This window comes from Hemitrygon akajei, chromosome 28 (genome assembly GCF_048418815.1).
Source record: "Hemitrygon akajei chromosome 28, sHemAka1.3, whole genome shotgun sequence".
Taxonomy (NCBI): domain Eukaryota; kingdom Metazoa; phylum Chordata; class Chondrichthyes; order Myliobatiformes; family Dasyatidae; genus Hemitrygon; species Hemitrygon akajei.
Window position 1 is genome coordinate 7,404,120 of NC_133151.1, and position 24,525 is coordinate 7,428,644.

A 24,525-nucleotide genomic window follows, 5' to 3' on the forward strand; every position below is an offset into this window, starting at 1 on the left:
TAATTTGTAGAATGCTGATGAGATGGTTTAGAGCAGCTTGTGGTTGGGCCCACTAGGGGAATGGCTGTTCTGGATCGACTGTTGTGTAGTGACCCAGATATAATCAGGAAGCTTAAGGTAAAGGAATCCTGAGAGGGCAGTGATCGCAATGTAGAATTCACTCTGCAGTTTGAGAAGAGAACATCAAATGTATCAGCATTACAGTTGAGTCAAGGAAATTACAGAGGCACGAGAGGGGAGCTGGCCAAAGTTGATTGAAAGGGGACACTAGTAAGGATGACGGCAGGGCGGGAAAGGTTCATCACAAACATGAAGTATTCTGAAAGGGGGATGAGGTCAAAAAGAGAGGGTGTATAATATAACAGGAATTAGTAGGTAGATGTTAAAAACAAACAAGGAACCATGATAGCACTCCATTTAAATGTTGGGGACAAGGAAATGACGGACGAACTGGGAAGAAGTATTTTACACTATGGAAGTCTAGTGGTATACCAGATGTTCAGGAGTTTTGGGGCAGAAGTACTGTTACTACGGAGAAGCCCCTTGAGAAGCTGAAAGATCTGAAGATCACCTAGACCAGGGTTTTGACAGGAGAGATTGTGGAGACAGTAATGATCTGGATTCTGGAATGGTTCCAGAGGAATAGAAAGTTGCAAATGTCACTCCACTGTTATAGAAGGGAGGGAAGCAGTGGAGAAATTATAGGCCAGTTAGTCCGACCTCAGTGTTGGGAAGATGCTGGAGTCGATTGTTAAGGATGTAGTTTTGGCGTACGTGATGAAATCGGCCAGAATCAGCATGGTTTCCTTAAGATAATGAGCACGTGGCCGACTACGCGATGGCTCGATTAGGGCAAAGGGCTCCCTCCTGACTGTGCATGTCTTCGCCTCAGCGGGTCCAGTTCGTTGTTTCTACACTGAATTGCCACGTGTGTGCATTGGCTAACGCGACCCGGTAAAACGTTCGGTCCTGCTCCGCGTAAATTTGACATTTCCAACCACAGTGCGGGTTAGTGAGTTATTCGGTCGCGTGGGTGTAATTGGGCGAGGGCTGGAAGGGCTGCATCTCTCCGTGGTGTCGTGGCTGGAATGAAGATGGAGGCGCGTGGGTCCGGTGCTCGATTTGACGCCTTGTTTACCGGCGGCTTCTCTCCGTTCCCCCAGGTTTTGGAGCCCTCCTTCCGGCAGTCCTTCACCAACACCAACCGCTGGTTTGTGACCTGTGTGAACCAGCCGCAGTTCAAAGCTGTCGTGGGCCAGCTGCAGCTCTGCAACAAGATGGCGCAGTTTGACGGTGAGTGTTCGGTCTGCTCCGGCGCCGGACTTGTCATTAATCTGAAGCAGGTTCATTGCGTCGTGAGCTTTGCTGGTTTGTGATGTGCAAGACGTTAAAAATATTTCCGTAAGCAACGCAGAGTGGAGCCTAACGGTGAGGTCGTGCAAACGTCGACCATTGGGAAATCTGATAGCAGAGAGGAAGAACGTTCTTAAAATGTCGGCTGCAAGTCTTCTATGGTGGGGGGGGGGGGGTCGAAGACCAGAGGACTCAGCCTCAGAGAGAAGGATGGAGACGAGGAATTCCTTTAGCCAGCGGGTGGTGAATCTGGAGTTCACTGCCACAGGTGGCTTTGGAGGCCAAGTCATTGGGTACATTTAAAGCAGATTCTTGATTATCCAGGGCATGAAGAGATACGGGGAGAAGGGAGGAGATTGGGTTTGAGAAGGAAATGGATCAGCCATGATGAAATGGTGGAGAAGACTCGATGGGTCAAATAGCCTAATTCTACTCCTATGTAAGAACATAAGAAACAGGAGCAGGAGTCGGCCATCCGGCCCGTCGAGCCTGCTCCGCCATTCAATAAGATCATGGCTGATCTGGCCATGGACTCATCTCCACCTACCTGCCTTTTCCCCATAACCCTCAATTCTCCTACTCTGCAAAAATCGATCCAACCTTGTCTTAAATATATTTACTGAGGAAGCCTCCACTGCTTCATTGGGCAGAGAATTCCACAGATTCTCCACTCTCTGGGAAAAGCAGTTCCTCCTCATCTCCGTCCTAAATCTACTCCCCCGAATCTTGAGGCTGTGTCCCCTAGTTCTAGTCTCACCTCCCAGTGGAAACAACTTTCCTGCCTCTAATCTCCCTTTCATAATTTTATAAGTTTCTATAAGATTTCATCTCATACTTCTGAATTCCAACAAGGCGACTCAATCTCTCTTCGTAGTCTAACCCCCTCATCTCTGGAATCAACCTGGTGAACCTTCTCTGCACCGCCTCCAAAGCCAGTCTATCCTTCCTCGAGTAAGGAGACCAGAACTGCACACAGTACTCCAGGTGCGGCCTCACCAGTCCCCTGTACAGTCGCAGCATGACCTCCCTGCTCTTAAATTCATCCCTCTAGCAATGAAGGCCAACATCCCATTTGCCTGCTGCACCTGCAAACCAACCTTTTGTGATTCATGAACAAACACTCCTGAGTCCCTCTGCACAGCAGCTTGCTGCAATCTTTCAACATTTAAATAATAATCTGCTTTTCCGTTCTTCCTTCCAATATCTTACAGTCTTATGGACTCCCTGATGGTAGTAATGAGAAGAGGGAGCGTAGAGGGTGGCCGGGAGTGTGTCATGATGGCTGTTGTCTTTTGCAGTTATCTTGGGTGGAGAGGTGAGTGGCTGTGATCGAGCTGGCTGGGTTCACGACCCACTGGAGCCTTTTACCGATCCAGTGCATTGTGGCAGTCTGTAAGAGGGAGGAGACCATTGTTAATGAGACAGCAGAGAGAGCTGCCCCTGCCCTGTGTGTGTGTGTGTGCCTGATGGGACAGTTTTATCCAACATGTAGAGTTAGGGGATTCGGTGCTACAAGCAATAAATTGGAGGAATTCAGCGGCCTGAGGAGGATAGGATGCTTCGGGTCCCCGTGCAGGGTTTTGACCTGAAACGCTAACGGTTCCATGAGCGTCCAAACCCACGGATGCTGCTCGACCTCCTGAGTTCCTCCAGGCTGTTTACCCAACCAGCGCTGTTTCTGTGATGAGGTTTACTATATCTGACCCATTCTGAACACGTGTAATGGGACGGGGCTGAGCAGGGCTTCCCAGCTCTTCTTATGCCACGGGCCGCTACCATTAACCGAGGTGTCTGCGGTAGAGGGAATTGCCCTCTATACTAGCCCTTCCCTGGGTGAGGGTGATAGGACTGAGTGAGGACGGATTTACTCGACATGAGGCTCTATAAGGGACTCGTGAGACCACACATGGAGTATTGTGTGCAGTTTTGGGCTCCTTATTTTAGAAAGGATATACTGACATTGGAGAGGGTTCAGAGAAGATTCATGAGAAAGATTCCAGGACTGAGAGGGTTACCGTATGAGGAACGTCTGGCAGCTCTTGGGCTGTATTCCCTGGAGCTCAGGAGAAGGAAGGGGGATCTAGAAACATTCCAAATGTTAAAAGGCCTGAACAGATTAGGTATGGCAAAGTTATTTCCCATGGTAGGGGAGTCAGTATTGAAGGACGTCCTTTTGGAACTGAGCTGCGGAGAAATTACTTTAGTCAGAGGGTGGTAAATCTGTGGAATTTGTTGCCGTGAGTGGCTGTGGAGGCCAAGTCATTGTGTGTATTTAAGGCAGAGATAGATAGGTTCTTGATTAGCCAGGGTATCGAGGGGTTTGGGGAGGAGGCAGGGGAGTGGGGATGACTGGAAGAATTGGATCAGCCCATGACTGAATGGCAGAGCAGACCCGATAGGCCGAATGGCCTGCTTCTCCTATGTCTGAAACGTAGTTAAATTTACGTCCATAGCCAACACAGACTGAGGACCTCACACTTCCTGCGCCAACACGGCGTGCCCACAACCGCTAAACCGCCTTTGGGGGCAGTCGGAGCACCTGGTGGCGGGAGTTGAACCCCAGTCAGCAAGGCGATCGCGCTCACCACGTCACATCTGAACAGCACTGTTCCTGCCCCCTCGCTCTGGGAGTCTGCAGTAGGACCGTTTCAGAGTCTTTCCCCTCTGCCAATGCTGGGGGAGAGGGGGCATTTCTGACCGGAGGTGTGGCAGGCACTCAGCTCAGGGTGCAGCGCCCCAGGGGAAAAATGCGTCAGTAGTGTAGACTCCAAGAATGATCCGAGTGTGGTTTACTCTGACGGGACTGGAGGCACTAGACCTGTGTACAACCACAGCAAAGTTTGTTTGGGACCAAGGCGACGGGCAGTGGCTCAACGTGGTGTGTGACTGTTGCCTGTCCGGCCGCTGTCGGGGGTAGCTCGCAGCGGTCCTGTCCTGCGCCCAGCCGAATCATGGTGCCTTTCACCTCTAACCCCTGCCAGTTAGTGCCATCTGAGCGGGCGGGGGGCGGCACAGTTGATCGGTGTAATGCTGCGACCCGGGTTCGGTTCCAGCCACTGACTGAGTCTGTACAGAGCCCTGATCGAAACGTCTCGGCCCTCGATGTCAGCGGTTTACAGGAACAGAGCTCCCCCTGCATTTTTTGCGTTTTTCTACAGAATAGAACGTTGCAGTTGTAGGGAGCACAGTGCAAGGTTGTAACAAGGTAGATTGTGAGGTAGAGAGTTCATCTTAAGAGTTGTAGAGAAGTACACCTTTGGCCCATCGAGTCCATGCCAAAATCTTTAACGTTGCCTACTCCCATCGACCTGCACCAGGACGATACCCCTCCATACCCCTACCATCCACGTACGTATCCGAACTTCTCTCAGATGGTGAAATCGAGCTCGCAGCACCACTCGCGCGAGGCTCTGAGTGGAGTAGTTCCCCCTCCCCCCTTTTAACGTTGTAATTGATTATATTGGCTGCTTTACTGAGAGAGAGTCCATGGAAGAGAGGTGTTGGGTTTAGACCACCCTGGTAGATACATGTGTGTGGTACACAGATCTCACAGATTCAGGGTGAACTGAAACTGTCGCAGTTGTCCTCCCCGTGACCTCCAGCTGCTCCGGTTTCCTCCCGCAGTCCAAGGCCGTACGTACTCCCTGTCCACTCTGTCTGCCTCTCACAATCTCTGTCAGATCTCCCCTCAGCCTCCGATACTCTGGAGAAAACAGCCCAAGTTTGTCCAGCCTCTTGTGATAGCACATGCCCTCTAAACCAGGCAGCTTCCTGTTCAACCTCTTCTGCACCTGAAAGCAATAAATAATAATGAGAACTTGAGATAAAGAGTCCTTAAAGTGAGATCACCGTGTGGGGGACATCTCAGTGGATGGGCAAGTGAGTGTAGTTATCCCCTTTCATTCAGGAGCCTGATGGTTGAGGGGTATTAACTGTTGTTGAACCTGGTGGTGTGAGTCCTGAGGCTCCTGTACCTTCTACCTGATGGCAGCAGTGAGAAGAGAGCACGGCCTGGGTGGTGGGGGTCTCTGGAGAAGGGAGCACGGCCTGGGTGGTGGGGGTCTGTGGAGAAGGGAGCACGGCCTGGGTGGTGGGGGTCTCTGGAGAAGAGAGCACGGCCTGGGTGGTGGGGGTCTCTGGAGAAGAGAACACGGCCTGGGTGGTGGGGGTCTCTGGAGAAGGGAGCACGGCCTGGGCGGTGGGGGTCTCTGGAGAAGGGAGCACGGCCTGGGTGGTGGGGGTCTCTGGAGAAGGGAGCACGGCCTGGGTGGTGGGGGTCTCTGGAGAAGAGAGCACGGCCTGGGTGGTGGGGGTCTCTGGAGAAGAGAGCACGGCCTGGGTGGTGGGGGGTCTCTGGAGAAGGGAGCACGGCCTGGGTGGTGGGGGTCTCTGGAGAAGGGAGCACGGCCTGTGTGGTGAGCATCTCTGATTGTTTATTTGTACGGATTTGGGAAACGGCTTCAAAAGGACATTTCCCTAAGGCCATTTGACAACGTGACCCGCTGTCAGCTCCAGTCAAGTCTGGCTGTACTAGTGTAAGCCTGAATCGAGTGGAGTTGGGGTCTGAATCCACACTGATCGTTTCATTGCTGGGTAAAACAATCATGGAATGCAGAATACAATGTTACTGGAGAAAGTGCAAAGCAGATTGTGAGGGCAAAGTTCATGTGCAAGGCATCCGTTCAGTAGTTCATAAGAGTGCTTGAAACTGTCCTTGAGTTCACTAGAAGTTTGAGGTGATTTCGTATGTCACCAAAGACACTTGCAAATTTCGTGGAGAGCATTCCATCTGGTATGGGGGTGCGGCTACTGCACAGGATCGGAATAAGCTGCAGAGAGTTGTAAACTCGGCCCCATCGTAGACACTAGCCTTCATAGTATCCAGGACACCTTAAGGAGTGATGTCTCTAAAAGGCAGTGTCCATCATTAAGGCCCCCCGTCACCCAGGACATGTCCTCTTCTCATTGCTACCATCAGGGAGGAGGTACAGGAGCCTGAAGGCACACACTCAGTGATTCAGGAACAGCTTCTTCCCCTCTGCCATCAGGGAGGAGGTACAGGAGCCTGAAGGTACACACTCAACGATTCAGGAACAGCTTCTTCCCCTCTGCCATCAGGGAGGAGGTACAGGAGTCTGAAGGTACACACTCAGTGATTCAGGAACAGCTTCTTCCCCTCTGCCATCAGGGAGGAGGTACAGGAGCCTGAAGGTACACACTCAACGATTCAGGAACAGCTTCTTCCCCTCTGCCATCAGGGAGGAGGTACAGGAGTCTGAAGGTACACACTCAGTGATTCAGCAACAGCTTCTTTCCCTCCATCATCTGATTTCTGAACAGACATTGAACCCGTGAACACTACCTCACTACCTTTTTATTTCTGTTTTTGCACTGCTTATTTTAACTATTTCATATATATACTCACTGTAATTCAGTTTTTCTCTTATACACTTTGAACTGACTTTATTACTTAAATCCTTCACATACATGTGGAGTAAAAATCATTACATTATGTCTCTGTCTCAATGTGCAATTTATAGTAATTTATAATAAATAGTATGTACAACAGGACAGTCAGTATAACATAGAATACAGTTGAGTCAGCATGAATTAAGCAGTCCGATGGCCTGGTGGAAGAAGCTGTTGGTCCTGGCTTTTATGCTGCGGGTACCGTTTCCCGGATGGTAGCAGCTGGAACAGTTTGTGGTTGGGGTGACTCGGGTCCCCAATGATCCTTCAGGCCCTTTTTACACACCTGTCTCCGTAAATGTCCTGAATCGTGGGAAATTCACAACTACAGATGCACTGGGCTGTCCGCACCACTCTGCAGAGTCCTGCGATTGAGGGAGGTACAGTTCCCATACCAGGCAGTGATGCAGCCAGTCAGGATGCTCTCAATCATACCCCTGTAGAAAGTCCTTAGGATTTGGGGACCAATGCCAAATATACAGAGACAGATTTCACGACATGCTGATGATAATTATTAAACGTGATTCTGGTTTTATGATGCAGCCAGTCAGGATGCTCTCAATTGTGCCCCTGTAGAAAGTCCTTAGGATATGGGGACCCATACCAAATGTACAGAGCCCAGAGACAAATTTCATGACATGCTGGTGATTAATTAAACTTGATTCTGGTTTTACGATTTTCAGATTTTTTGTATTTTGGCCCAAGACCACGAGAAATTGCAGAGTGTTGTGGACGCAGTGCATCACAGACCCCAGCCTCCACTCCGCTGACTCTTCAGAAGTGTAGACAGAGTCCATGGAGGGGAGGCTGCTTCCACTGTTGTGCTGTCTTGTGTCCGCGATTCTCTATGGTTTCCTGCAGTCACGGGCAGAGCAGTACGGCACAGGAACAGGCCCTTCGTCCTTCAGTGTTGTGCCAACCCAGCTGAAAAGCAATTCGAAAGCGCCCAAACACTAATCCTTCCTTCCTACCACATCCCTTCACGTTCACATCCATGTGTCGATCCAAATGCCTCTGAAAAGCCTCCAATGTATTTGTCTCTACCACCATACCAGGCATCCACCACACTGAGTTTAAAAAAACTTACCCCTCACGTCCCCCTTTCAACCCTAGGCAACAAGTACTCCCTGTCCATTCTATCTACGCCCCTCCCTATCAGGTCTCCCCTCAGCCTCCGTCACTCTAGAGAAAACAACCCAAGTTTATCCAGCCTCTCGTGCCCTGTAAACCAGACAGCATCCTGGTAAGCCTCTTCTGCACCCTCCCCAAAGCCTCAGCGTCCTTCCTATAGTGGGGCGACCAGTTACCGTACCAACCCGTGGTGCATCTGGAGCAGATGCTGTGTCTTGAAGTAGAGTTTTGGCCGTTGTTGGACCTGGGGGACCGTAAAAGTCCCTACCTATGATGCCTGTGATTCAGGGCTTGTGCCAGTGAGCTGGGATTAACTGGGCCTCCCGTTTTCTTCCCCCCCCCCCCCGGGCAGCCAAGAAGTTCGCAGAGCTACAGCCCAAGAAGGAGAAGGCGCCCAAGGAACCCAAAGAGCCCAAGTCCCAGGAGAAGAAGAAGGCAAAGGAGGAGAAGAAGCCCGCGGCCCCCGAGGAGGAGCAGGATGCCACTGACGAGGTCCTCTCCTCGGAGCCCAAAACCAAGGACCCTTTCGCTCACCTGCCCAAGAGGTTCGAACACCATTGCTCTGCTTTAGAGTTAGCACGGCGCCGGTAAAATACCGGGCGGTGTTGTGGGTGAATGTTTTAACGGAGGGGGGCCAGGGAATGACTGAAGGAATATCGTGAGAGCATGGGGCTAGTCATAGTGGGGGGGGGGGGTAGGTTTGGGGAAGAACCCCTTTGCATTGAAGACCTGCCCTGCAACGGTTGGGATGTACTTTTAAGCCTAAATTTTGAAGGAGTGCAGAGATCTCGGGGCCGGTGAACATAGAGCAGTCCACAGTGTTGTGCCGACCTTTAATCCTCCTATAAGAGCAAACCAGCCCTTCCCTCCCACCCACACAGGAACTCAGCATGGCTGGGCAGCATCTGGAAAAGAGTACCGTCGACGTTTCGGGCCGAGACCCTTCGGCAGGATTACGGCCCATTTTTCTATCTGCCCCTACCATTACCCCTGGCAGAACGTTCCATGCACTGAATGCTCTCTGTGTAAAGAACTTGCCTCTGACATACCCCAGTACTTTCTTCCAGTCGCTTTAAAATTATGCTCCCTTGTATTATCCCTTTTGGCACTGGGGAGAAAGGTGCTGGCCGTGCACCCTATCAGTGCCTCTTAACTCGAGTTACCTCCTCATCCATAGCTCCAAGCTCCCTCAACCCATCGTAAAGCATGCTCTCTGTTCCAGGCAGTATCCTGGTAAATCTCCTCTGCACTCTCTCCACAAGCAGGGAGGTAATGCTGAGGCTTTATAAAGCACTGGCGCGGCCACGCTTGGAGAATTGAGTTCGGTTTTTGGCCCCTTCATCTACGAGTGTACGTGCTGACACTGGAGAAGGTTCAAGGGAGGCTCTTGGAAATGATCCCGGGAATGAAAGGCTTGACAACTCTGAGCCTGCACTCCGGAAGAATGAGGGGTGACCTCACTGAAACCTGTCGAATGTTGAAAGGCCTGGATATAGTGGATGTGGAGAGGGTGTTTACTATAGTGGGGGAGTCTAGGACCAGAGGGCACAGATAGAGAGGATGTTTCCTATAGTGGGGGAGTCTAGGACCAGAGGACACAGATAGAGTGGATGTGGAGAGGATGTTTCCTATAGTGGGGGAGTCTAGGACCAGAGGGCACAGATAGAGTGGATGTGGAGAGGATGTTTCCTATAGTGGGGGAGTCTAGGACCAGAGGACACAGATAGAGTGGATGTGGAGAGGATGTTTCCTATAGTGGGGGAGTCTAGGACCAGAGGGCACAGATAGAGTGGATGTGGAGAGGATGTTTCCTATAGTGGGGGAGTCTAGGACCAGAGGACACAGATAGAGTGGATGTGGAGAGGATGTTTCCTATAGTGGGGGAGTCTAGGACCAGAGGACACAGATAGAGTGGATGTGGAGAGGATGTTTCCTATAGTGGGGGAGTCTAGGACCAGAGGACACAGATAGAGTGGATGTGGAGAGGATGTTTCCTATAGTGGGGGAGTCTAGGACCAGAGGGCACAGATAGAGTGGATGTGGAGAGGATGTTTCCTATAGTGGGGGAGTCTAGGACCAGAGGACACAGATAGAGTGGATGTGGAGAGGATGTTTCCTATAGTGGGGGAGTCTAGGACCAGAGGACACAGATAGAGTGGATGTGGAGAGGATGTTTCCTGTGGTGGGGGAGTCTAGGACCAGAGGACACAGATAGAGTGGATGTGGAGAGGATGTTTCCGATGGTGGGGGAGTCTAGGACCAGCCTCAGAATAGAGGAGCGTCCTTATAGAATGGAGATGAGAAATTTCTTTAGTGCTGAATCTTTAGAATTTTTTGCCACAGGCATCCGTGGAGGCCGAGTCTTTTGTGTATATTTAAGGCAGAGGCTGACAGATTCTTGATTGGTCAGGGCATGAAGGAATACGGGGAGAAGACAGGAGATTGGGACCGAGAAGGAAAATGGATCGGCCACAATGGGCCAAATACTGCTCCTTTTCCTTATCCTTCCCATAATGAGGTGACCAGATCTGAGCAGGGGTAGTCTAAGTAGAGTTTTATTGAGCTGCAACAATATTCAGTCCCCCAACGAACCATACAGCTCTTAACCACCCTAACAGCTTTGCAAGGTGAGACCATAAGGAGCTGAATTAGGCTCTTTCCCATCGAGTCCGCTCCACCATGGCTGATCCATTTTCCCTCTCAGCCACAATCTCCTGCCTTCTCCCTGTATCCCCGATTGATCAAGAATCTATCAAACTCAGCGGACGTGGACCCCAAGGCGCTTTACCTCAGCCGGCGGTTGCCTCCCATCCCGTTGTGCCTCACCTGCAGCTCTGTGTCATGAGGGTTTTGACGTTTGAAACTCATCCTTGACTGTGCTGGTGAGAGGTGTATATATAAAAACGAAGCTAATCCCTTTCCCTCTGTTCATTCCAAATTGGCCACTTTATTAGACACAGGAGTGGAACCTGGAGCGGTCTTTTCCTGCTGTAGCCCATCTGCTCTAAGCTTCGATGTGGTGTGCAGAAGAGCATCTCTGAGCATAACCCGTGGTCATTTGAGTTACAGTCGCCTTCCTGTCGGCTTGAACCCGTCTGGCCGTTCTCCTCTGACCTCTCCCATTAACGAGGCATTTTCGCCCACAGAACTGCCCCTCGCTGGATATTTTTTGTTTCTCACGCCATTCTCTGTAAACTCTAGAGATTCAAATGAGAGGACATGATTTGAGAGTTAGGGGGCAAAAGTTTAAGGGAAACACGAGGGGGTATTTCTTTACTCAGAGTGATAGCTGTGTGGAATGAGCTTCCTGTAGAAGTAGTAGAGGCCAGTTCAGTTGTGTCATTTAAGGTAAAATTGGATAGGTATATGGACAGGAAAGGAGTGGAGGGTTATGGGCTGAGTGCATTTAGGTGGGACTAGGTGAGATTAAGAGTTCGGCATGGACTAGGAGGGCCGGAATGGCCTGTTTCTGTGCTGTGATTGTTATATGGTTGTGTGGGAAAATCCCAGGAGGTCAGTTTCTGAGATACTCAAACCACCCCATCTGGCACCAACAATCATTCCACGGTCCAAGTCACTTGGATCACATTTCTTCCCCATTCCAATGTTCAGCCTGAACCTCTTGACCATGTCGGCATGCTTTTATGCATTGAGTTGCTGCCGCGTGATTGGCCGATTAGATATTTGCATCACCGAGCAAGAGGCCAATGCGATTGTAGGCCCTCAGCATTGCAGCTATTGGGGTTGTGGTGTGACATCCCATAGTGTCCTGGGCGCAAGTCCTGTGTTGGCTGTTGGTTTGGTTCGGTGAGTGTGATCGTGGCTCTGAAGTTGCAGGATGGGTTTCCAGGCCCAGTAGAGGGTCAGATGTGGGGGTAGGTCTGAAATCCCAGCATCTGATCCATATCCGCAAACACTGCCCCCCAATGGGTTGGGAGTTGCTTAGCTGGTGGCTTCAAAAAGGGACTGTCGACGTTTCGGGTTCAGATCCTTTGTTTGGACTGAAAGATCAAGGAGAAATGCCCGGTATAAACAGATGGAGGTGGGGAAGAGTGGGAATAGTGACCGAGTCTGGGAAGTGATGGGTGGATCCAGGTGAGGAGGCGTGATGGGCACATGGAGGAGGGGAGAGTGACTGAGGCTGGGAGGTGGTGGGTAGAGGTGAGAGATGGTGTGATCTGGTAGGGAAGGAAGGTGGAACATGGAACGAAATACAGGAGGGAACAGTGGGGGGGGAAGGGACCAGGAGGGAGGAGTGTGTGGGGGAGGAGGGGAATAGAACAGGATGGGTGGGTTGGGGAGTGTGTTGGAGAAACTGGGTGGGTGAGAGAAAAGAGGCAGAGGGAGCTGTTGAGTTCCGCCAGCAGCTAGTTTGTTGTAACACACACAAATGGCTGGAGGAACTCAGCAGGCCTACCAGCATCTGTGGGGGGAAATCTAGTCGTGGTTTTGAGCCGAGACCCCCTCGGCGGGGGGGGGGGGGGGTTGCAGATTTAACCAGGTTTATTATCACCGACAAGAGGTCATGACGTGTGTTCACCAGCAGTGCAGTGCAACTAGGTTAAAAATTATACGTTGCAATGATAAGTAGTTTTTTAAAGTGACAGGTAGCGAGGTGGCGTGCATGATCCGTTCACAAGTCTGGTGGCAGCGAGGAAGAAGCTGTTCCTAAACCACTGGGCCTGGGTCTTCAGTCTCCGGTGTCTCCTCTCGGATGAAGTGAGGGCCCTTGGTGACGGGCGCTGCCTCCTGAAAATGCCCTTGGCGGCGCGGTCAAGTTTGTGTCTGTGGTGGAACTGGCTGAGTCCCGGACCCTCCTACGGTCCTGTGCGCCGGCACCTCCACCAGGCAGAATGCTGTCAGTGGTACACCCTGCTGAAATACGGGGTTCGGGTGGCCAGGGCTGTGAAATGGAGCACGGAACATTGGGGTGTATGTTTTCCTACATATCGGATGTACGCACAGCAAGATGGGTCCCCCTGTCCGTTTGCAGCTAGTGTTGAGGAAGTCTGCAGAAGCTCTTGGGTAGATAGGAGAGCGGGCAAAGAAGTAGATGGAGTACAGTGTAGGGAGCTGCATGGTCATGCCTTTGTGGGCTATTTCCCAAAGGGAAAATTTCAAAATCAGAGGTGCAGAGGGCTTTGGGAGCCCTCGTGCAGGACTCCCTGAAGGTTACTTTGCAGTTGGAGTCATTGGTGAGGAAGGCAAATGCAACATGAGCACTCGTTTTGGGAGGGCTAGAATATTAAAGCAAGGATGAGCTGCTGAGGCTTTATACAGCACTGGTCAGACAGTATTTGGGCACCTTGTCTAAGATGTACTGCCATTGGAGAGGTTCAGGAGAAGGGTACTGGTGATGACAGGGTTAACTAACGTGAGAGTGGGTGTTTGCTGGTTCTGGGCCTCTACTTACTGGAGTTTAGAAGGGATCTCGGTGAAACCTATCGAATATTGAAAGACCTAGATAGAGTGGGGAGGATGTTTACAATAGTCTCAGAGGAGGGGACAAGGCCTCAGAAAAGACTTATCTTCAGACCAGAGGTGGGGAACTTCTTTAGAGGGGGGGGGGGGCAGTGAATCTGGTGAATTCATTACCATGGACGGCTGTGGAGGCCTATTCACTGGGTGTATCTAAAGTGGGGATGGCTAGGTTCTTGACTACAAGGGTTATGGGGGAATGGCGTTGAGAGGGATGATAAATCAGCCATGAAGGAATGGCGGAGTAGACTCCGAGCCAAACAGCGTAATTCGACTTCTGTGTCTTCTGATCTTAAATCTGCGACCGACTGATCTGAGCAGTGTGGACATTGAACCCTCTAAAGTGAACCACGTATGATAGGTGGGGTGTGATGGTGCCTTCCTTGGGGACTGAATGGAGATTATTATCTTAACTCATATATACCCCCCGGGCTTGAATCCTGGGCTGAGACGTGGGTGGCAATGACTTTGAGGAGCTGTTGGAGGTTCAGGGAGATGGACCGGGGCCGAGCTTTACAACGACCCTGTCAACTGTGAATTCCACACAGGAAGAAGGCCTGTTGCCTAAAGTCTGAGCCACGGGATGAAGCATTGAAATGGGGAGAAATTTCTCCATTTCACCTCGCACTTCTCCACCACAGGGAGCGGCTTGAACAGGCGCCCGAATCCGGGCGAGTCAGCGGGGCCCCGTGTTCGCGAACCGATCGACTTTGGGCTCAGTCCCTGAGGGGTCGGGGCTTCTCCGGAGATCGAGGAGGCTGGGGCGAGGGAAGAGGTGTCGTAGATAGTCAGAGGGAGCTGAGTGGGCTGGGCGCTGGGTTTGTGCCTGTCCACCAGGTGGCGCTCTCTCCCCACCAGATGGCGCCTGCTCCCAGTGGGGGAGACGGCCACGAGGTTTCTTTGAAACTCGGCCAAATGAGCCTCATAGCTCGCCCTGCGTGTTGGATTGATTTATTATTGTCACATGTGCCGAGATACACTGGGAGGCTTGTCTTGCACACTGTTTACACAGATCCACCCATCACGCAGTGCTAAATAATCTGGAAAGAAATATGTAAATGCTACCGAGAAGTTTGTTAGATCAAAGCAGAACGACGGGGCAGACTCGATGGGCCAAATGGCCTGAGTCTGTTCCCACGTCCTGCCTGCCTCTGCCAGGGATGATTCTTTTAAAAAAAAACTTTTTATTAATTTTAAACAAACATAAATGAAAGATGAATGCAGAGAGTTTGAGAGTACATAATTAATAGATTAAGTATACATTCAAATAGATGATCCATATATATAATAACCTCCCAAATTCATAGTAATTACGAAAAAAGGAGAAAATAAAAAAAAAACCCAAAAAATAAAACTAACCAACATGGGCCATTGCATTATGTCAAATATACACAGTAGCGTCAATAACTCCGCACCTCCATCCAAATAATTAAGGACAATAAAAGTAAGGTTTAGGAAAAGTCAGTTTAGCTCATATGAAAATGTTGAATAAATGGTCTCCAAGTTTCTTCAAATTTAACTGAAGGATCAAAGACAACACTTCTAATTTTTTCTAAGCTCAAACAAGAGATAGTTTGAGAAAACCACTGAAATATAGTTGGAGGATTAATTTCTTTCCAGTTCAATAGGATAGATCTTCTAGCCATAAATGTAACAAATGCAATCATCCGTTGAGATGAGGGGGATAAGCAACTATTATCCACCATTGGTAAACTGAAAATTGCAGTAATAGGATGCGGTTGCAATTTGATATTCAGAACTGTTGAAATAATAGCGAAAATATCTTTCCAATAATTTTGCAAACAAGGGCAAGACCAAAACACATGGGTCAATGAAGCAACTTTGGAATGACATCTGTCACAGGTTGGATGAACATTAGAATAAAATCGAGCAAGTTTATCCTTGGACATGTGAGCCCTATGTACAACCTTAAATTGTATTAGGGCATGTTTAGCACAAATAGAGGAAGAATTGACTAATTGTAAAATTTTCTCGCACTGCTCAGTGGGTACAAGACAATGAAGTTCTTTTTCCCATTCCTTCTTAATTTTTTCTGATACTTCTGGCTGTATTTTCATGATCATATTATAAATGGTGGCTACTAAATCCTGACAGGGATTCAGAGCTAAAAAATTTTCCGTAATGTCCATTGAACATAATTTTGGAAAAGAATGTAACATATTATTCAAGAAATTTCTAACTTGCAAATATCCCCCCAAAAAGTTATATTCATTTATTTATATTTTTATGAGGTAAATTATATTTATTAGCTGTGCAAAGGACATAAAACTATTATCTAAAAATAGATCATGGAATCATGTTATACCTTTTGTTTTCCATAATACAAAGGCTTGATCCATAAAAGAGGGCTGGAAAAAAAAAGTTAGATATAATAGGGCTTGATAAGATAAACTTATTCAAGCCAAAAAATTTACAAAATTGAAACCATATTCGAAATGTATGTTTAACTATAGGATTGGTTATTTGTTTATTCAATTTAGATAAAGAAAAAGGAAGTAAAAATCCTAAAATTGAAAACAATGAAAAGTCTTGTACAAATTTACATTGCAAATTTACCAATTGTGGGCAAGATACTATAATCGATTCTTGTGTCCAAAATATTAAATATCGAATATTAACTGCCGAATAGTAAACTCTCAGGTTTGGCAAAGCCAAACCACCCTCTTTCTTAGGCTTCTGTAAATATTTTTTGCTTAGTCTAGGATTTTTATTCTGCCACAGATACGAAGATATTTTGGAGTCAATAATATCAAAAAAAGGTTTAGGAATAAAAATTGGTAATGCTTGGAATAAATATAAAAATTTGGGTAATACAATCATCTTAATAGCATTAATTCGACCAACCGATGACAAAGATAATGGGGACCACTTAGTAACAAGTTGCTTAATTTGGTCAATTAAAGGTAAAAAATTAGCTTTAAATAAATCCTTATGTTTCTTGGTAATTTTAATACCCAAATAAGTAAAATGATCTGTGACAACTTTAAATGGTAAATGTTTATAAATTGGAACTTGCACATTTAATGGAAATAATTCACTTAGTAAAATTCAGTTTGTAACCAGAAAAGCTACTAAACTGAGCAAGCAAGGACGAAATAGCCGGAATGGATCTCTCAGGGTCAGATACGTATAGTAACAAATCATCAGCATATAATGATAACTTATAAGTCCCTTCCCCATGGATAATACCCAAAATATTAGGTGATTCACGAATGACAATAGCTAAAGGTTCCAAAACAATGTCAAATAGTAAAGGACTTAAAGGACAGCCTTGCCTTGTACCACGGAATAACTGAAAAAAAAGGAGATCTTTGATTATCGGTAAAAACCAAAGGATGATTCCACCTCTGCTGCTCCGGGGCAGAGAGATTCTGTACCCTCAGAGCAGACACCCCTCCCGTTCCCATCGTAAAAGGGGCGACCCATTGTTCGGAAGACCTGGCCGAGTATTCCTGATTTGGGTTTGCTGCCAGTCCTGCTCTGTATTCGTGTTTTGAGTATTGGGCTGTTTCTTTAGAAGTTAATCTTTATCCTGCTTTTGGGCGTCTTTTTTTTAAAAGAAGGTTCTCCTTGATTTCAGAGCAGTAATTTGGGGCCGCTTGATTAGCATAGCAGAATGAGTTACTGGCGACAGATAAGTATTTTTAGTCAGAGCTTCAGACCTACCATCTGTGAGTAATTTCATTTTTAATAAGTTTTTTTAAAAAAACTCGTTAAGGTGTGCAGGTTATACTCGGTGAATTTGAAACTGTTAGGGTGGCAGAGGAGTGTAGTGTAAGGTGAGGGTTCAGCTCCCCCCCCCCCCCCCCCCCCCCCGCTTCCTGTGAGGAGTTTGTACCCCGTGACTGCGTGGGTTTCCTCTCTCGGTCCAAAGACCTGCGGGTCAGGGTGAGTGAGCGTGGGCCTGTTAAGTCGCAGTGACGACACTGCCGGCTGCCCAGCAGAACTCTCACTGAATTGATTTGACAGAAAAGGCACTGTACGCCTGACAGATAAAGTGAAGAGGTCAAATCGCCCAGCCAAAGGGGCCGGTTTAATTTTCAATTGAACCCGAGCACTGGTCAGCAGGGACCAAACCAGGCTGCTGGAATTGCCCCACGCGCGAGTTCATGCCGCCACGAGAAGAAATGGCGCTGATCGGAGGTTTAGTTTACTGCTGCTGGGTGGGGGCACGCGGCAGGGAGGGGGTGGGGTGGACGGCGTCCGCACTTGTGGGCGATGAAGCGCGATGCTCTTCACCGTCACTGAGCTAAAACCCGGTCGTCTGGGACTTGGAGCTGGCGATACAGTTTAAAAAAAATATATAATCTTCAAGGTATTCATCTTTTCCTGTTCTCCGCCTCTGCAGCCCGTTCGTCATGGACGAATTTAAACGCAAGTACTCAAACGAGGACACGTTGTCTGTGGCTCTGCCGCACTTCTGGGAGCACTTCGACAAGGAGGGCTGGTCCATCTGGTACTCGGAGTACAAATACCCCACCGAGCTCACGCTCACCTTCATGAGCTGTAACCTGATCTCAGGTAAGAAGCTTCTTGCACTCCTCTACCCTTCAGGCTCCTCGGCTCCCAATGGAGGGTAGGCCATCCCGTCTCTGTCGTCCTCTGTCCTGAGCCACTTTCTCAAGGGTCTGAATTTCAGCCTTGATGTCCCTTTCCCCTCTCTCCTTGGGGATTCCGTTTTAATGCCTGCCTTGTGATATCGTTGGTTAGCCTCCTCGAGGTGCAGCCAGTTTGTGTGTCTGTAACTCCGAGGATGCGGCCCTGCACCGTGCCCGAGGGCCGGGCTTTCTCTGTGAGAGTGTTCAATTACTGAGACCTTTGCATAACTCAGCGTGGGGAGAGGAGAGAGCATCAGTCGATGGTGTAAATGGCAGGTTTCTGTGTAAGACAGTAGTGCAGCGGGTAGAACCGCTACCTCGTTGACCCCCGGGGTCCGGGCTTCGATCCCGACCTCCACTCAGTGAGTGTCTGTGTGGACCCCTTCCCTCCCTGTCACGTTCCAATGATATGTGGGTTTGGTGGATTAATTGCCCCTCCAGTGTGTGTGCAAACAGTAGAATTGGGGGGTTGGGGGGGTTGTCAGATGAGAAAGTGGGGAGAGTGTACGTGGGTGGTTAGTGGGCTGAATGCCAGAGGAATGGAGCAGGTCAGGCAGCTTAAGACATGGGAGCCGATTTGATCCATCGAGCGTTTAGCTGTTCAATAATGGCTGATTTATATTCCCTCTCAACCCCATTCTCTCCGCATCCTCTGACACCCTGACTAACCTCCGCTTTAAACGTACCCATCTGCGGAGGGGAATGGACTGTCTGCATTTCGAGTGTCTGCCCTTCGTCTAATGATGGGAGGGTGGGTGTGTCCGCCATCGCACGCTTCCGTGTCCCGTTGAGATGCTGTCGGCCGGCCTGCCGTAACCTCCCGTTTGCCCTTCTCCTCGCCAGGCATGTTCCAGCGCCTTGACAAGCTACGCAAGAACGCCTTCGCCAGCGTCATCCTGTTCGGCAGCAACAACGACAGCAGCATCTCCGGCATCTGGGTGTTCCGCGGCCAGGAGCTGGCATTCCCGGTACGGAGTCTCTTCACCCCTCTCCCCCTCCCCGGCATGCCACCGGTGCCTTGCTCAAGCGATTCGGGTAGACAGAGCGCGCTGGTGAGACGCCAATGTGCAGGAGTGTTGTCGTCCGCGTTCCCTGGGTTGGAGCGTTCGGTTGGACAGGCAGAACCGGGTTGATTATCACTGGTGTCTGACATGAAAATAATTATTTAAATGATTTATTATTTAGCGATACAGTGTGAACAGGCTCCACCAGCCCAACGAACCACACTGTCCAGCAACCCAGCGATTTAACCCTAGCCTAATCACAGGCCAATTTACAATGACCAATTTACCTGCTAACCGGAAACAAGAGATAATCTGCAGGTGCTGGATATCCGGGTGACACACACACAAAATGCCGGAGGAACTCAGCAGGCCAGGCAGCATCTATGGGGAAGAAAGTACAGCGGACGTTTCGGGCCCAAATCCTTCAGCAGGACCTATACCAATCTTCTGTCCGTTTTTCAGCCTGGCGTGCTGAGTTCCTTCAGCACTTTGTGTGTGTTGAACCTACTAACTCGTATATGTCAAACTCAAGGCCCGCGGGCCAAATCTGGCCCGAGGTGGAATTATCTTTGGCCCGTGAGATAATATCTAATTACTATTAAAGCTGGCCCCAGTAATCGAAGCGCCTATGGCGTATGATATGGCTAATGCTGAGTTTATTCAGGTACCAGGTTTTCAGGGTTTTTAGTGTTTATTCGGCAGTCTTCTTCATAAGAAACGGAATTTGTAAAGTGAAACACTTTGTAGTTATAGCAGAGACTGAGACACATGAGAGCAGGCTGAAAAAACGGAGGCAACGAAAGCTGCGTTCGCACGCGTCGGACTGATCCGGCCCGCATGAAGCTGCATTTTGCTCAATCCGGCCCGTGACCTAAAATGAGTTTGACACCCCTGAACTAACTGGTCCGTCTTTGGACTGTCCGAGGAGAAAGCGTGCGAATTCCTTATGGGTGTTGATGGAATTGAACTACGTACTACAATGCTGACTGCAAAGACAAAAGGAATCTATGATGAGGCCTCTGTTGGTCAGAGAATGTGTCTAGACACGCAAGCCTGGGCCGTATGGTATGAAGAGCAAGCTGTTTGCTCACATAGAAAATAGGTGCAGGAGTAGGCCATTCGGCCCTTCGAGCCTGCACTGCCATTCAGTATGATCATGGCTGATCATCCAACTCAGAACCCTGTACCTGCTTTCTCTCCATACCCCCTGATCCCTTTAGCCACAAGGGCCATATCTAACTCCCTCTTAAATATAGCCAATGAACTGGCCTCAACTGTTTCCTGTGGCAGAGAATTCCACAGATTCACCACTCTCTGTGATGACCTCACTTCATCTCGGTCCTAGAAGGCTTCCCCTTTATCCTTAAACTGTGACCCCTCGTTCTGGACTTCCCCAACATCAGGAACAATCTTCCTGCATCTAGCCTGTCCAATCCCTTTAGAATTTTATACGTTTCAATAAGATCCCCCCGCAATCTTCTAAATTCCAGCGAGTATAAGCCTAGTCGATCCAGTCTTTCTTCATATGAAAGTCCTGCCATCCCAGGAGTGTAGCAAGCTCTTCCTGTCCGTCTATCCGATGAACCCAAAGGAACGGCAGAGACTGATACCAGTCAACATTGACCTCAACGTAGGTCTGCCTCAGGGTCTCCAGCTCCGGATTTTTCCCTCGGGGTTCACTCCCGAAGCCTCCCCTGTGAGTGGGCAGAGCAGTGGAAGCTCAGTTTTCCTTCTCCTCGATGAGCTGACCAGCTCCATCTGCCCGAAGCGAATGGTTTTAAGGTGCCAGTAATTCACCTTTGCCCCGTCTCCTGTCAGTAGAAACGGTTCCGCCGGGCTCGGTAGCAAGCCACAGGTGACGGCCGGGAGCTGTTCTTGGTTGTCAGGGTATTTGAGGTGCACGCCATTGGGAGCTTGTCCCTACTATCACCCTGGGTAATCTGTAAATTACAAAAAACATACTGTGCATAAGAAAACGTGCTGGCGGACATTGGGAAATCTGATGGAGGGAAGAAGCTGTTTCTGAATAGTCCGTGGGTGTTCAGACTCTTCTCCCTGAGCAGAGAGGTTGAGGAAAGACCTGATGGGGGTGGGGGGGGGGGGGTGGTTAGAGGATGAAATCTCTTCCCTACGGTGAGATGTTGGTACAAAGTGAAGGGTGGGCAGAGAGGTCGAGGAAAGACCTGATGGGGGTGGGGGGGGGTTGTTAGAGGATGAAATCTCTTCCCTACGGCGAGGTGTCGGTACAAAGTGAAGGGTGGGCTTTGGGGGGGCTTCTCTGTGGGGGGAGAGATGCTGGAATCTGCTGGAGGGAGTAGCGGAGCCCCCCGGTACTGTCAGGACTTTTCGGAGGTGTCTGGTCGAGTTCTTGAGTCACCGGAGACGCGCAAGGCTAGGTCCAAATGCGGGCAAGTGGGGCATAAAGATAAACAGAGTGGCCACCATGGGTGCAGTGGGCTGAATGGCCTGCCTGTGCTACATTGTTCACTGTAAGACGATACATTCAGTAGATGCTGCCTGTCACGAGCTTGTACGTTCTCTCCCCGTGATCACGTGGTTTCCTCCCACAGTGCAAAGAGCATAAATCGTCCTGCGATTGCTGGGCAGCATGGCTCAAAGGGTCTGCTCCCTGCTCCGAAACGATAAATAAATGTTGGAGGGGGAGCAGCGACCTCCTCTGTGCCGCAGCGGACAGGCGGCAGCTGCGAGAGGCGAGACCGCGTGCGCTGCCCACTCTGCACCAGGTCACGCCGGACGGAGGGTGACTCAGTGGCAGCCTGCAAGATTGGCTCTGGTGCCACTTCTGCATTCTGCTCCGCAGTACGATCCCGGGGCTAGTCTGCTAAAACGCGCTCAGTGATTCGGGAACTTCCCCCTCCGCCGTCAGGTTTCCAAACAGCCCGTGAGCACCACTTCCCTTTTTTATTTTACATTTCTTATTGCAAAAATAATTCTTTTGTCTTGCAGCGGAGTGCAAGACAGCACCTTTCGTGATAGCTCTCATTGATACTAGAGCTAGTTCCGATCTGCACTTTGCTGTGTTTTTAAGTTCCTGTATTCATAGAGGTCTAGAAAATAATAAAAGTCATAGATAGTGAACAGCCAAGAGTCCTTTTTTCCCTCAGGGAGGCCATGGGTCATGGGTCAGGTTGTGATCTGGTATCGTGTCAGCTTTTTCCCAACATGGCATGATTTCAAGATGAGGGCAAACAGGTTGACAAATCACACACATCTGCAGGTGTGTAAAATAATCAAAGAAACGTAACACAGAACGGTACAGGCCCTTCGGCCCAGCAAGTGGTGCTGGCCTTTAACAAAGTTGGGACTTTATAAAGCGCTGTTGAGGCCCCGCTTGGAGTATCGTGAGCAGTTCCGGGCCCCCTCTCTCGGAAAGGTTGTGCCTTTGGACATTGGAGAGGGTGCAAGGGGAGGCTCACGAAAGTGATTCTGGGATTGAGCGACTTGTAAGAATAGCGTTTGATACCTGCGATCACTGTGAGGGGTGATCTCATCGAAACCTATCGAACGTTGAAAGGCCTCAGTAGAGTGGATGTTTCCTGTGGTGGGGGAGTCTAGGACCAGAGAACCCAGCCTCAGAATACAGGGGCGTCCTTTTAGAACGGAGATGAGGGGGGATTTCGTCAGCCAGAGAGGGATGAATCTGTGTGGAACTCCCTGCCACAGGCGGCTGTGGAGGCTGAGTCATTGGGTCTATTTAAGGCAGAGGTTGAAAGATTCTTGATTGGTCAGGGCATGAAGGGATACGGTGAGAAGGCAGGAGATTGGGGCTGAGAAGAAAATGAATCAGCCATGATGAAATGGCGGGGCAAGTGGCCTATTTCTTCTTCTATATCTTAAGGTCAACCCACTCCCTGTAGTCCTCCACTTTTCTTCCACCTCTGTCTCTTAGATCTTAATCGATTATCTTCAACTACCACCCTCGGCAGTGAGTTCCAGCCACTGCCACTCTCTGTGTAGGAAAAAACACTTACCTCTGACATCCTCCTAAACGTCAAAGGATGTCCTCTGGTATTAAAATGATCCATTGCCTCCCTGGGGCCAGAAAAGACTCTGGCTGTTCACTCTTCCCACCTCTATCAGTTTGCCCCTCATCCTCCTCTGCTCCAAAAGGAAAAGCCCTATCTTGCTCAAGGATTCCTCTCCAGTTCAAGGTGGAGAGGGCAAAACGAGTATCGGTCAGGGTAGTGTTGGGGCTTTTCAGGTCAGTTCAGGACTGTGGGGAAGGAGCCCTGAGATGCGGGTCGTCAGGCTCCTGTACTTTCTGCTTGATAGCATCGAGAAGCCCGGATGGGGGAGTCCCTGATCATTGTTTTTAATACCTTCGTGTGTAGGAATTTTTGCACATGCAACAAAAAACAAGTTGACAATTATAAATCATAAAGGATTTAAAAATAAATATGGAATAAAATGTGCATAAATACCATGCATTTACAATGTCAGCAGCATAAGAAGCATAAAAAGTTTACAGTGACGTTGCTGAGGTGATAGAGGGGTGGTGGGGGCCGAACTGGAATGGTTGATCATTTATCTTTAAGGAGAGCGGATTTGGAAAAGGCAGCTTGCTGTGCGGGTAGTGTCCAGGATGATATTTTCTGGCCTGCTGTTTTGTCCCGGACACGTACACGCCCTGCAGGCGGCCTTTTCTGTGGACCGGACAGTTGGCTGTAGTTGTACGCTGGGCGATAATGGCACTCTGTGCCGGCAGTGTAGAGTTGCTCTGCCCCGGCGCTGGAAATTTACACGGTGCCACCACATGACGCCATCCATTGTGTGACGCTAAACCCGATGCCCGTGACACTGCTCTGACCTGTTCCTGTTTTTTGTTCATCTGCGCAGATGTCTCCCGACTGGCAGGTGGACTATGAATCGTACAGCTGGAGGAAGCTCGACAGCGATAGTGAGGAGTGCCGCACCATGGTGAAGGAATACTTCAGCTGGGAAGGACAGTTCACGCACGTGGGGAAGCCCTTCAAGGAGGGCAAGATCTTTAAGTGAGCGAGAGACTTTACAGGCTCTGTGTCCCGATTCCCCCCCCCCCCCCACCCCCTTCAGAGCTCGTGGCAGTAACATCGGGCCACCGTTTTTAAAACGCAGGCGCAAAATAAAACAAAACTTCATCTGACGATCTTGCGTTTTGTTTCTGTGCCGTCGAACTTGGTCGAGCAAACTTTACTCCTAACGTCCAAGCTAACACTTCATGTATTTCTTCCCAAACTGCACCAGGCAGCCAGCTCCTTGCAGACCCAACCCAAAATAAACTTTTTTATATGGGGAAAGTATTATAGAAACTTAAAATAGAGGCAGGAAAGTCGTTTCCACTGGGAGGTGAGACTAGAACTAGGGGACGGAGCCTCAAGATTCTGGGGAGTAGATTTAGGACGGAGATGAGGAGGAACTGCTTTTCCCAGAGAGTGGGGAATCTGGAATTCTCTGCCCAGTGAAGCAGTGGA

General features: G+C 49.5%; 1 protein-coding gene across 1 annotated transcript in view; it reads left to right on the top strand.

The window, feature by feature from the left end:
* The window catches only part of eef1g (eukaryotic translation elongation factor 1 gamma), a 41,651-nt gene extending 17,454 nt beyond the window's left edge, over nt 1-24,197 (top strand). The window contains 5 exon segments of the mRNA XM_073031263.1: nt 1,164-1,293; nt 8,306-8,498; nt 17,801-17,973; nt 18,894-19,018; nt 23,912-24,197. Coding sequence (XP_072887364.1) covers nt 1,164-1,293; nt 8,306-8,498; nt 17,801-17,973; nt 18,894-19,018; nt 23,912-24,070 — 780 coding nt within the window. The 3' untranslated portion in view covers nt 24,071-24,197.
* Nucleotides 24,198-24,525: the final 328 nt, after the last annotated feature.